The sequence below is a fragment of the Condylura cristata genome, unplaced genomic scaffold (genome assembly GCF_000260355.1).
Source record: "Condylura cristata isolate star-nosed mole 26May11 unplaced genomic scaffold, ConCri1.0 scaffold00025, whole genome shotgun sequence".
NCBI lineage: Eukaryota > Metazoa > Chordata > Mammalia > Eulipotyphla > Talpidae > Condylura > Condylura cristata.
Window position 1 is genome coordinate 3,210,717 of NW_004567126.1, and position 12,538 is coordinate 3,223,254.

At 39.4% G+C, this 12,538-nt stretch overlaps 1 protein-coding gene across 2 annotated transcripts in view; it reads right to left on the minus strand.

Moving 5' to 3' along the window:
* The window catches only part of PDGFD (platelet derived growth factor D), a 239,484-nt gene that overhangs the window by 81,560 nt on the left and 145,386 nt on the right, over positions 1–12,538 (minus strand). The window contains exons 2-3 of one of the 2 annotated variants that reach the window (XM_004689059.2): positions 12,146–12,350; positions 9,132–9,312 (exon numbers count right to left, since the gene is read on the minus strand). In XM_004689059.2, the coding sequence (XP_004689116.1) occupies positions 9,132–9,312; positions 12,146–12,350 (386 nt within the window). The remainder of the gene's footprint in view (positions 1–9,131; positions 9,313–12,145; positions 12,351–12,538) is intronic. The other variant, XM_004689060.2, reaches the window with a different exon arrangement.

A 12,538-nucleotide genomic window follows, 5' to 3' on the forward strand; every position in this document is an offset into this window, starting at 1 on the left:
TACCAGCAATGTGAGGTTAAGTGAGCCTCCTTGCATGCCTGGAATAATCCATATACATTTTATCACTGAAGTTCATACTGTTACATAATTTTATGCCTATCTTTCTCTCAGGACTATCATTTTCTTTTGATTATCCACAGTAAGCTCTTAGAAATATTAGTTGAATTTATGAGTGAGCAGGAAGTAGAGATTTTTCACTGAGATTCACTTCTTCATTACTATTTGAGAAAGAAATACTGCCCCACCTTATGCCTATCTTAAATATGCAAGTCATTTTTCCAATACGAATGAATAGGTTTTTCCTTTTCATTTTCTTTACCTGCCAATATAGAGGGACAACAAAGAACTCTGTTACAGAGAGAAGGTTCTAGGTACACACAAGACACAATCTTTTAAAATCACTGCATCTTTCTGTTTCTCACAGATAAAAGTTTACTTGTACAATGTCCATATAATTAAAATCAGATCAACAGGACACTGGACTGTCCAAGTGTCCCGTTGGAGCATCCCTCTCCAACAGCAGCTCGGGATTTACCTCCCTTGACTCACATCTGGGGCGTGTGAGGACAGTAAATTACAGTGGGCACATACTGTTTCAAACACTGTGTGTCAGAAGTCAGATAATGCCTGCAGGTAATATGTTGTGGTTCCTAACTACATCTGGGACACAAGGCATCATGGGTAAGAATTTGGGGCTCCCTAAAATTTTATGCACAATTTATTTTTCTTTGGAGAGGGTCCACAATTTTTGTATCTCAAGTATAGCAATTATGTGTAAATTGTGTGAACCCAGGCAAATTTGTCATTCTACGCTCACTGTTGTATTTGCAAAGTTTCCTAATGTGTACTCATCACCACACTTAAAAAATAAGATGTCTGGCCCTCCCTGGTGGTGCAGCTGGTTAAAGCCCTGCACTAAGAAGCTTAAGCCACTTCCAAATGAGTTCGATCCCCGCCTGCCCCGGAGATCCACATGGGGTGGCAGACCTCTCCTGACTGCTCCCCTCAGCAGTGTACTTCATCGATCTGCCTGTTCTGCTCCCCACTCTGTCTCTGGTGAAGCCTCTCACCCTCCGCATCTCTGGCTTGTACCCTAGTTCTATATGAATAAATAAATAAATCTTTATTAAAAAAAATAAGATGTCCTTGAACTAGAACTCTGAAATGTTGCAGTGCTATTTTTATATTTTCTTAACCCAGTCTTCATGTAATGCTTGTTTTAGTAGTAGTAGGTTGATTATTTATAGACTAAGCATTTCACATATAATGAGTCATATATTTATTCCTTATAGTGACACAAGGGATTAGGTGATTTATTATTTGTTTTATTGTTGTCTTATATTAATTACTACCATCCTTGCTATCTTCAGCATTATCATTGGCAGCAGGACTGTGCCTGACAAACTATATTCCATGAGGGCAGGGACCTTATGTTTTGCTCATTGTTCTATTTCTCATACTTATCACAGTGTATGACACATAATAGGTGCTCAGTAAAAATAAATGCATGTTTCATAGTATATTGAGATAAATATCCTGAATTAGGCAGGACAAACTATTACCATGGACCTTCAATTCATTTATCTCCTCCTGCCCTTTACCCACCTCATCTTCTCTCCATCCCCACTTTCTAGATGAGCCCAACTCAACTATCTGCTCCTCACCCATCACAGACTTGCTTCTAGACCTGTTGATGCCCTAGTTAAAATACCCTTTGCTCCAAGATAATACTAAAGTGTGCTCTCCACTACCTTGTGAGCTTTATTAAAGTTCTTATTAAGCCTTCAAATTTTAGGGCACAATCTGATTAAAGTAATGGTCTTATTCAGCCTTCTTACACAGAGCCCTTTTTCATCAAAATGATCTATAACTGGTGATATTTTAGAACTTTTGTAAAATGTTAAATATGAACACTTATCTCTTCTTGCTCATAAAATGCTCCAACAATGAGAATGTCTTTAAGATTCTGGTTGTGTACTTCAACCCAGGGACAGTCCACACACTGAGGCTGGGGCTGGCCAGTCTGACCCTGCAGCTCCAGCAGCAACTTTCCCCTGGAGCACCTGTCTACTTCTATCCTGCTGTGCTCCCCTCCAACCCTGGTCATCACCCTGTGTCCCACTTTGCTTGCTATCTTACTGATACTTTACTAGTATCTGGCCTTAGCCGATCCTCTGGTTTTGTATTATTTTTAAGATTTATTTATTTATGCACACAGAACTGGGGTACAGGCCAGAGGTGCAGGGGCAGTGAGAGGATTCACCAGAGACAGATTGGGGAGCAGAACAAGCATATTGACCAAGTATACTGTCATGGGGAGCAGCAGGAGAGACATTAGTCTGCCTTGCCATATGAGCCATCCCCTGGCTGTGGGATTAAATTTACACTGAAGAGGCTGAGGCCAGCATCACAGTGATGTGCTTTAATCCACTGCACCACCAGCATGGGCCTAGGTTTTACATTCTTTACCAGGTCTAAGTATTGAAACACTTCAGAGGCATCTGAAATAGAACGGACTTGATAAAGTAAACAAAGCTCTTTTCTTACTTCCAAGGGAGAGAGGAGTTAGCTACTGCCCTCCTTCCAGATCTTATATCCATGTCCTTCCAAGAGTCTATTTAAATTTTTTTTTTTGCAAAGAAGAATTGGGGTGTAGGCCACAGGTGGTGGGGGCGGGGAGGGTAGATGAGAGGATTCACCAGAAACAGAGCAGGGAGCAGAACAGGAGGATTTACTGAAATACACTGCTGAAGGGAGCAGCGGCGAGACAGGAGGTCTGCTGTGCTATATGTGGGTCAGCTCCCTAGTCAGGGATGAATTCAGGCATAACAGTGATAGCTCTGAGACTTAACCCCTGGGCCACAAGGGAGGCCCCCTTCCAATAATCTAAATCCCAAGACAATGAGAGGGTCTCTAAAAAAATAAAAAAGGAAAAACAAGCTCAAAATGATGGGATCTGTCATGTCTAGCTCCATCAAGACTTAACACCTCATCTAACTGCAGTTTCAGCTTCTCCCAAGAGTACAAATTTGAACTAATCCATCTGGAGTTTTCTGGTAGGTCCCAGTGAGGTCATCTGCATAATAAGACCCCTCTGCCTTTCCCTCAGGGATAGTGCATTTGCCTCAAACAGTCTTTTTTTTTAGCTAATATCCTGCACCACCCTATTTATGACTCTAAAAATCCACTGAAGCACCTTTTTATTTGCTAAATGGGGTGAGTTCCAAATCAAGAATTGTTTACTAAACATTTCTAAATGTATTTCTATATGTGTGTGTGTGTGTGTGTGTATTTATGTCATTGTCAATGGAAAAGGTTCTTCTCTTTTGGTTTTAGGGTTTAGGATTTGCTATATCCAGTCACCAGAACACCACTGGAATGACAGAATGTTCAACAACTTTAATCTGACTATGCAAGTAAAGATGGAATTCCCACACATTTTACAGAGAAACTGAATGCAGCCTTTACTCTCTAGTTTTTTTTTTTTTTTAAGATTTATTTATTTATGCATACAGAACTGGGGTACAGGCCAGAGGTGTAAGGGTGGCGAGAGGTTTCACCAAAGACAGAGTAGGGAGCAGAACAGGCAGATGAATGAAGTACACTGTACAGGGGAGCAGTGGACAAGAGAGGAGAGGTCTACCGAGTCAGGTGGTCATCTCCAGGGCTGGGATAGAACTTGCGCTGAAGTGGCTTTAGCTTCTTAGTGATGTGCTTTAAACTGCTGTGCCACCAGAGAGGGCCTTTACTCTCTAGTTTTAAGAGTTCAACTAACTGGATGGAAAGAGGAGGTGGTGGTGGTGGTAGGGGGTGAATATGAACTGCTCACTATTTTTGATGATTTTATTTCTTGTTTACAAATTGATAATTTTTTTGGAGAGAAAAATTAGAATCTGCTAAAGTTGTTACACTGAGAATCTTATCTTTTCAATCTGTTCTTTCTTTTCCTTGTCCTCTTCCTTTTCTATTTTCTTTCTTTTTATTTTAAATACTATCTATAAAACTAAACTATGGTTAATGTAGTTTTATCTCAATGGAAATTTTAACTGTATAGCTTGAAGTTAATACAAACTGCCAACATATACAGTTAAGCTACTTGTGATCAAATAGCTAAATAACTTTTATTCTATTTGAGAAAATATTTAAATGATCATTAGCCAATTTCAAATTAAGAAATTAGATTTTTCTAATAAAAAAGGAAAATCTGGAATAGTTTTCCAATTGTTGGGGGGAAACATGTCCTGAACAACTCCACAAACACAGGTTTTATGCACCCTGCCCCTATCCCAGACCAAAGAGATAGAAAACAGCAAAGACTACAAATCCCATAGTGTCTTCAGCACCAAAGGGAGAGCTGCTGGGAACTAAGTGGACTTAAGCAACCAGGTCTGGTAGATAACCAGACACGTGGGCCTGGGAAGGGGATCCTTGGTATTTCACCAGTTTTCAGTGTCCTTGTGGGTTTCCAGCTCAGAGGAACTGGCTGGACCCATTCACCAATTTATCTCTCTCTCTTTCTCCCTGAGTTACTCATATTCATTTCCACATTTTTGTAAATAAGACCTTTATTAACCTTTTTGTGTGTGTCTGCAGTTGAGTATTATTATAACTCTCTTTAAGCGCATGCGTGAAGACCCACAATCAGGTCAACCCATTTCCCATTGGGCCCTGTCACACAAGAATTTAATATTTTGTTTTTGAATTTTCCCAAACACACACACAGATCTTTGTTACAACATATGGGTACACGGTAAGATGCACAAATGCACAGACAGGCAATGACAACTGGGCTGTTAACACAGACCTGCCACTTCACTCATCACCTGATATGTTAATAAAAGTTAACATAAAACTGATCTAATGCAATCCTTATTCTTTTGTGTTCTGACAAAACCATCTATTGCGAGGTTTGTATCAAAGAACTTTCCATCAATTTACTTAATAATCTTACGAAATGCTAAAAATCCATCCAATTTTTTCTTTAATGCACTGGATATGAGGTGGACAATTCTAATTTATTTAGCAATTATATATTGCTGACAAGAGACTGATAACAATAACTATCCTGTTTTATACAAAATAATCCATATGTCAGGCTTCCCTGGTGGTGCAGGGTTTAAACTCTCAGCCCTATTAAGATATTGCCAGCCAGTGTGGCATCAATAGTATCCCTGGCCAGGGAGGTGACCACATGTCACAGCAGACCTCTCTGTCTCGCCCTCAAGCAATATATTTTCAGATCTGTCTGTTCTGCTCCCTATTCTGTCTCAGGTGAGTGAATCTGTTCACCCCTGCACCTCTGGCCTGTACCCCAGTTTTTGTATGCACAAAGAAATAAAACAAATCTTTAAAAATATATATCCATATGCTTTCTGAAAATACCAATTCTTCTTAATGGAATGAAATCAGGGAAGAAAGCTGAGCAGGAGATCCAAAAATTAAATTAGGCCTTTGTTGTCAATCATATTTCCTCAGGAAAATGGACATATCAGCTAACTGTGCATAAGGCACTGTGTAGGTTATATTCAGGATTAACATACCTGTCCCACCCTTGGGTATTTCATTGCCACTTATGTGGCAGAGACAGTTATAATACAGGAGTGAGCTAAAGGTAGGATCATTAGCACCAATTAAGTGAATTCTTCTATGCCCTTGGTGCCATGCCAAATTTTTGTCAATCTAAGTCTCACACCAACTCCAAACACATTCTCTTTTTTACAGAAGTGGAAGGGTAAGAGGCCTGATCAATATCACACCATCAGTAACTGGGAAAACCTGTACTCCAAAGTGCTGCCTTACCCTAGGAGCATCTGTGATAGGTGCCATAAAAAAAGGTGTGAGACTGAACTTCAAGCACATCAAAATTGTAACAAAAGAATCATTCCCAACCAAAACAAAGTCATTTGGATGTTATCCATTAGTCTCACATATGGGACAAAACAGTGACTAAAAATGTACAGCAGACTGGATATTCAAAAAAAAAATGTTATGAGAATAAACTATGTAGATTTAATTCCAGGGAAGCCAAGTCTTAATGTACTGAGCATCTATCTCTAACTTAGGCAAGAAGAACAGAGATGGCAAAGAGGAGGCAGAGAAGTGGAAAAGTAGAGATGGAAGGGGTGAAATCCTGACGTGTCCAAATAGCTACTCATGATTTTGCAAAAACCCTGACTCCCCACGAACTATTCCATGGCTTCAATTTCCCTACTATTCAATTTCACTTACTATTTCTTAAATTAGAGGCTGCAAAACAGCTGTCCTAGGTTTTAGGTTTTGTGGGTCTGCATATCATTTTCAAAATCATTATCTGAAAACACTTAAGGAAAGCTTTCCATTTTTAATTCCATTGCCTTCCTATGAATTTATAACTGGTTCACTGGGAGTTTTAAGCCAGTGCTCTATAGTACCTGAGCTTATCAATTCTGCTTTCAAGCTTCTCAAAGGAAAATTCAAACAAAATGATTTCCCCAATACACTGATAAATGCATATGTGATCTACACCTACTGACTAAGAATCAAATTGAACAATTTTATCCAGATACCACATAATCTAGGGTCCATCCACACCTGAGGTGTATGCTAATTCCACCACTTGGAATTCAGTCACCCTGCTCATGGCTCATCCTATTTCGTGCCAGAAACCTACTAGGAGTACAAAGAGCTTGCAGCTATTCTCAATAAATAAAGACCAAGAGGCCAGCAGGGTAACATACAAAATGTTATCATTTCTAGAAACCGCAACTGAATACACTAGTAGAGGTGAATGAATGAGTAGGATAATTCAAACTGTTTACTACAAAACAGGGGAGGTCCATTATTCTACTTAACGCTGACTGAGAAAAAAACCAGGAGCCTCCACTAGGACCTGAAACACCTCCAACAAGGAGAACTAATTCTGCTCTAAATCCACACCTTTACCCTCCCTTTCATACACAGAGTGATTCTGCCCTGCATACATTTGTGTTAGAGTTATGGTGTTTCTAATCGACTAATGGACTATTCAATTCAGTCATAACTAAAGTTTCCCTAAAAGTATATACACTAGTACTAATAGTGTTTGATATTTTAAGTTAAGAGGAAAAATGATCCTTCACTAGGCCTGCTTGACACCATTCCAACACGCCCAACTTTGTGCATGAAAAACTGAGAACAGCTGTGTCACTGAACATATTAAAAGGCAAGGAAATGTAGAAACTAGAGGTTTATCACTTTAAATTTCATTTTGAGCATTGCTGCATGAATTTGAAATAAATGAAATCATGCTTGATGGATTATTTTCAAATTAATACTGGAACCAGGGTGAGCACATGCTATTTTTTCATTTACAACTTTCTGATGTAGAATTAATTCACTTAGTGTCTAATAACTCACCATAATGCAAAAAGGAAAACAAATAGATTAAAAAGCAGTATTTTATTATTCTATATTTAAGTCTTTAGAGAAAAAGAAAACACAAATTGGTGCCATCTGTAGTATTGTGTTCTGTGTTGGCACCCACATTTGAAAAGGGAGAGAGAAACTATGAGATTGAGAAGCGTTTGCCAGGAGGACAGAAGGCAGCATGCTGTGCGCAGCTGAAGGATTCTAGGATGCTTAAGACAGTTAATAGGCAAACCTGTCCCAGTGTCTCCAAGGGTTTAACCTACAACCCAGGAGTCCTTTCTCATTTACGGGCCATTCTTGATTGTCATTGCTTTTTAACTGTTTGCTGTGGGAATGCACGCCCTTCTTGTTCTTGGGGCTATTGTTTTGGTAACCAGACTTCTTGCTGGTCAGTTCTTTGACTAGCACCATTCAGCAGGACAAAAGTCCTGGTATGAGGAACATACTGGGAGACCAGCAGCTGCTGAAAACAGCTGGCAGATATTACAATATGCTTTGACTAGCAGTAACAATGGCCCTGGTCCCTCCACCCTAGCTTACATCCCTGGTAACACGTCCCCTATGCCATGTGCACTCCCTAGGTACTCGACCTACCTTTGCACCTTTGCACTTGATTCTTTTTTTTTTTAAGATTTATTTATTTATTCATACAGAACTGGGGTACAAGTACAAGCCAGAGGTTCAGGGGTGGCGAGAGGCTTCACCAGAAACAGAGTGGGGAAGCAGAACAGGCAGATTAACATAATACACTGCTGAGGGGAGCAGTGGGTGGGTCAGAAGAGGTCTGCCACACCATGCGGATCACCTCCAGGGCTGGGGATCGTACTCTCACTGAAGCGGTTGTCGCTAGCTTGCAGTGCTGTGTCCTAACCCACTGTGTCACCAGGCAGGGCCCTATACTTGATTCTAATAAATATGAGATGCCTTTGAGACGAGGGCTGCACATTACTTCCCAGTATAGCCCCTCTAGGCTTCTCATTGCTCTTAAGCCTCTTGGACTCTGAGTAATCATTCCCTTGCCCAGAGCTGCTGCCAATGCTGTCACTCTGCAAAGCAGCATCTCCATCAGCTCCAAGCCCTGTCTCACTTACCTTTGCGTTTATCATACCTGTCAGACCAAGCGAAAGCAAGCAGAATGGCATACTGCTTTATCAGTGAACAGTTAGGTAAAAAAAAAATCTGCAATCTAGTGTCATCCAACAATTAGATTTCATCACCATATAGACTTTGACTCAATATGAGTGAACATTTTCTAACAAAACTATTCTATAATGGCTGCTGAGGTGTTTGAGTGATGTTAAGATCACAGAAAAGCAGTGGTGTGTGTAGTAAACAAGAATCAAATTCTTGGATCTGGAATTAGACCTGAAGATATTTAAAATGTTTGCTCACCCTGAGGCTCTATGATTCCGCATAGAACTTTCCCATAATTGGGTCACAATTTAAAGTAATGTCTTTAGTGTGACTGCAGTGAAAGATAATATGGTCTCTACTATAACTACTTTATGTTTTATATTTAATATGCTTTCATTCAATATGTGTGCCAGGAGGGTGACTTAATAGAACCAAAATGGCATTCCTTACTAAAAAAAGTGTTTAATACTTTAGCTATAATCGACGGGAATAAAGCAAACCATAGGGAATTAATCACGTTTGTTCACCCTCATGCCACCCAATTAATCACAGAAAGTGATCTTCTTGAAAACAATGTCTGCTTTTAATCAGAGGGTGGTTAAGCTACTTACCACGAAAGAATAATAAATCTTGAATCCAGGTTTAGCCACAAAGTAGTCATCAGATTTGAATGTGATTTTAATTTGGTTGGTTCTTGATGTTATCCTTGGAGGGACCTCCTTGTGTCCACACCAACGTCCTCGAATGACTGTACTGGTTTCTGATATATCTTCAACTTCCACAAAATCATACCTAGCATTGATATGACATACATTTTAAAATCTGGTGAATGTACATTTCAAAATTCATCCTTTCACTGAGAAACTAATACCAATGTGATTTCTCTACTCTGAAATGAAAAGGGTAACATACAGATATTTTAAAAGGAAAGCTAATTTTTGTGGGCTAGGTTTTCCAAATTTAAACTTCAATGGTCTATTCTGAGAGAACCTTAGACACATTTAGCCACAACTGTTCCCAAATCATCAAAAATCAAAAATGGCTATTTTCTGAGCACATAACTTATTACATCTACCTGGGGAAAAATTAAGAACTAATGTCATATTATAAGAGATGTAGCTCTAACTGTATGTACAAATATTTAATATATAAAGTTTTCAAATAAATAGAAAATGATCTCTATATCTACCTAGAAGACTCAGGACACTCAGTAGAGAAAATAAGTGGTAAAATACTACCAATTGCTAGCTTTTCTTTTTGGGAACTTTCTTTTGGAAGGATCCTCCCTTAAAATATGGCATTCATCATAATGGAAAGCACATGACTCTCCGGAAGGATGCAGCAAGCCAGTACTGGAAATACCTGGATTGTTTAAACCAGGGTATAGAGGAACTAAGACCAAAGTCATCTGTCAGAGAAACAGGATCCAAGCAGACAGGAAAGATCTGTTTAAATATTCTATATCACCACTTGATCCTTGAAGTAATTGCAGATTATCCACCTTATGGTCACATAGTAAGACCTCTTCAGAGACAGAGGCTTCATTTTCTAGGAAGCATGTGTTCTGTGTTTCAGACACCCAAGATCTTGGAGCATTCTACCAGTTGGGCTGAATTATGATTTATGAGCTTTTCAGTTCTGGGCTTCAGTATGTCAATTCTATAATCTACCCCTCCCCAAGTGATTTCAGATGCTAGAGACCCAACTCCAATCACAGGCAGTCAGGACCAACAACAGAAGTCTCACATCCATCATGTAGATAAATATCTTTTTCTTGTCATGGTAACCAAAATGAATAAGGAGAAATAATCCTGGCTGACTATGAGGAAAACCCAATATGGCTTTTATGGGTCTGTCTCCTGTACCTTAGAGTTCTTATTGAATTGTGCCGAATAATCTAAATAGCAGGTATACATAATGATATGGTGACTAAATGTCTTTGACAGTGCTGGATGAGGCACTATGTCCTTTGCCTCAGTTTCCTTATGAGCAAAATAAGAAAATTTGTATATATATATATATATATATATTTTTCTGGCAGGATATCTCTCGGGTGCTCTGTAAATTAATTACTTATTTTACATGGTGCTTAGAAGGTGAAAAACACTAACAAAGCATCATTATTCTAGCAATAAAATATTACAGTGTAAACATTAAGAAGGCTTGGGAACAGATGGTCGGAACTCAATCGTATTTCACTTTATATACAATATATGTAAATCATTTACTACACAAAGCATGAACAAAATTGAAACTTAATAATATAACGGATCACTTCTGTTTTTTTTTTTTTTTAATGGCACATTAGTGTAATTATCACTCTGAGTCTAAAGTCAAGGGAACACAATTTTCTTTCTTAAGGAGGGTTGTTTTGAGGTACCAGTGTGATTTATCTTCCCCGCCCCCCTTCCCCATTTCTTACCACTAGATTTGATCAAGGGTCAAAAAAAGGAAACCACCCTAAATTCCTATCCAATTTTCAAGGTCAAGATGCTGAAAGGGATCATTGACTAATAGGATAAAAGCTCTGGTTTGGTCATGGAGACTAGGCTTGACTTCCTCCTTAATGATCTTTTAATCATGGATTTTATTTTTTTCAAGCCCTCTTTTTTTTTTTCCCCCTTAGCACAGAAAATTAGTTCTCTCTTTCAAGGTTGAAAAGACAAAATCTACTCTAGTTCATTCTCTTTGTAAATATTAACTCGCTTTTCCTGCCTGCATTTGTCTCTGCTTTCTAGCATACATTACCCTCTATGGTCCTAGAAAGTAATAGTTGCTGCTATTCTTCATGGGAAAAAAGAAAAAAAAAGCAATGTAATAAAAGCTGTCAGCATAATAAACATGCAACAAAGGACAGCCAAATTTGAGGCACCCCCTCTTTATTATTCAAAGGAAAATAAACCTGCTGAAAGGATTTAGCAGTTCAGTAGTTCATTGGCTATGCAGAACAAGTACATGCAGTCAAGTACAAAAAAGAAAAAAAAAAAACCTTCCCAAGTCTTATACATACTAATTAAGTAAGTAAGATGCTGTGAGCCGACAATTCAAAGAACAACAGCCAGACTTTCCCTGATAAATAAGCTAAGAAGAGAGAAGATTATCACATATAGCTTGCATCTTCTCTTGCTGACTCAGAAATGGCAGACATGGACCCTCTGACCAAAAGACCTGGGGCTGCTTCCTCTTCCTTCTTACACTTAGCTGTGGCCTTAATATCATGCTTTGTTTCGGGGGAAAGTCAATGCACAGTCCTAGCCCTCATCATTGTTCATGTGTGGGTTATAATCACAACACTGCCTATTTCTGAAGCCCATGGCAGGTGGCCCAGAGCCACCTGGGATGCAGGTGACCCAGAGTGCTGGCGAACTGGATGCATGTACCAGCTCACCAAGGCCGAGATCCCATCCCTGGGAGTCTTGCAGCCCTGTACATCCCTGAGCAGTGACAGCCTAGGCCCTGATCCATTTTCTCCTCCAGAATGGCAAGAATGCTTTATGGAACACAGTGGGTGCATACTGGCTAGATGTGAACAGCCCAAGTGGGAAGTTGAATGGGATGTATGAAATGCATTATTTTTCTTTGGCCATGGAATTTCACCCTAAAATGGATTTTACTCTCTACTTACCTACAGATGTCATTTTCTGCTTCCTCTAATCCAAACTGATTGTCAAAGGCTAGCTGTATCCTAGTCTTCTCCTGGGAATGGAGCCGCCATGTCAGAAGCAGATTCCTGGGGTAGCTGCTTGGGAATCGGGGGCTCTGCAGGTGGCCGTTTCCTGTCACCTGGATGGTCTCGTCTCTCCGGTACAAGTCTGTGAGGTGATTGCTCTCTGTTAGTAGTCACAACTTGTAGAAATTAGTATGTTGCTCCAATTATAGGAAAGCAAAAAAAGAACAGTTTAAAACACATTACATTTCAAAGCACTCCTGGATTTTGTTTGAGAACATAACACTGGATGGTAGCCTCTTGGTTAGACCAATTCTTCTATTATCCCCCACCTTCCCAAATTCTGTGCAC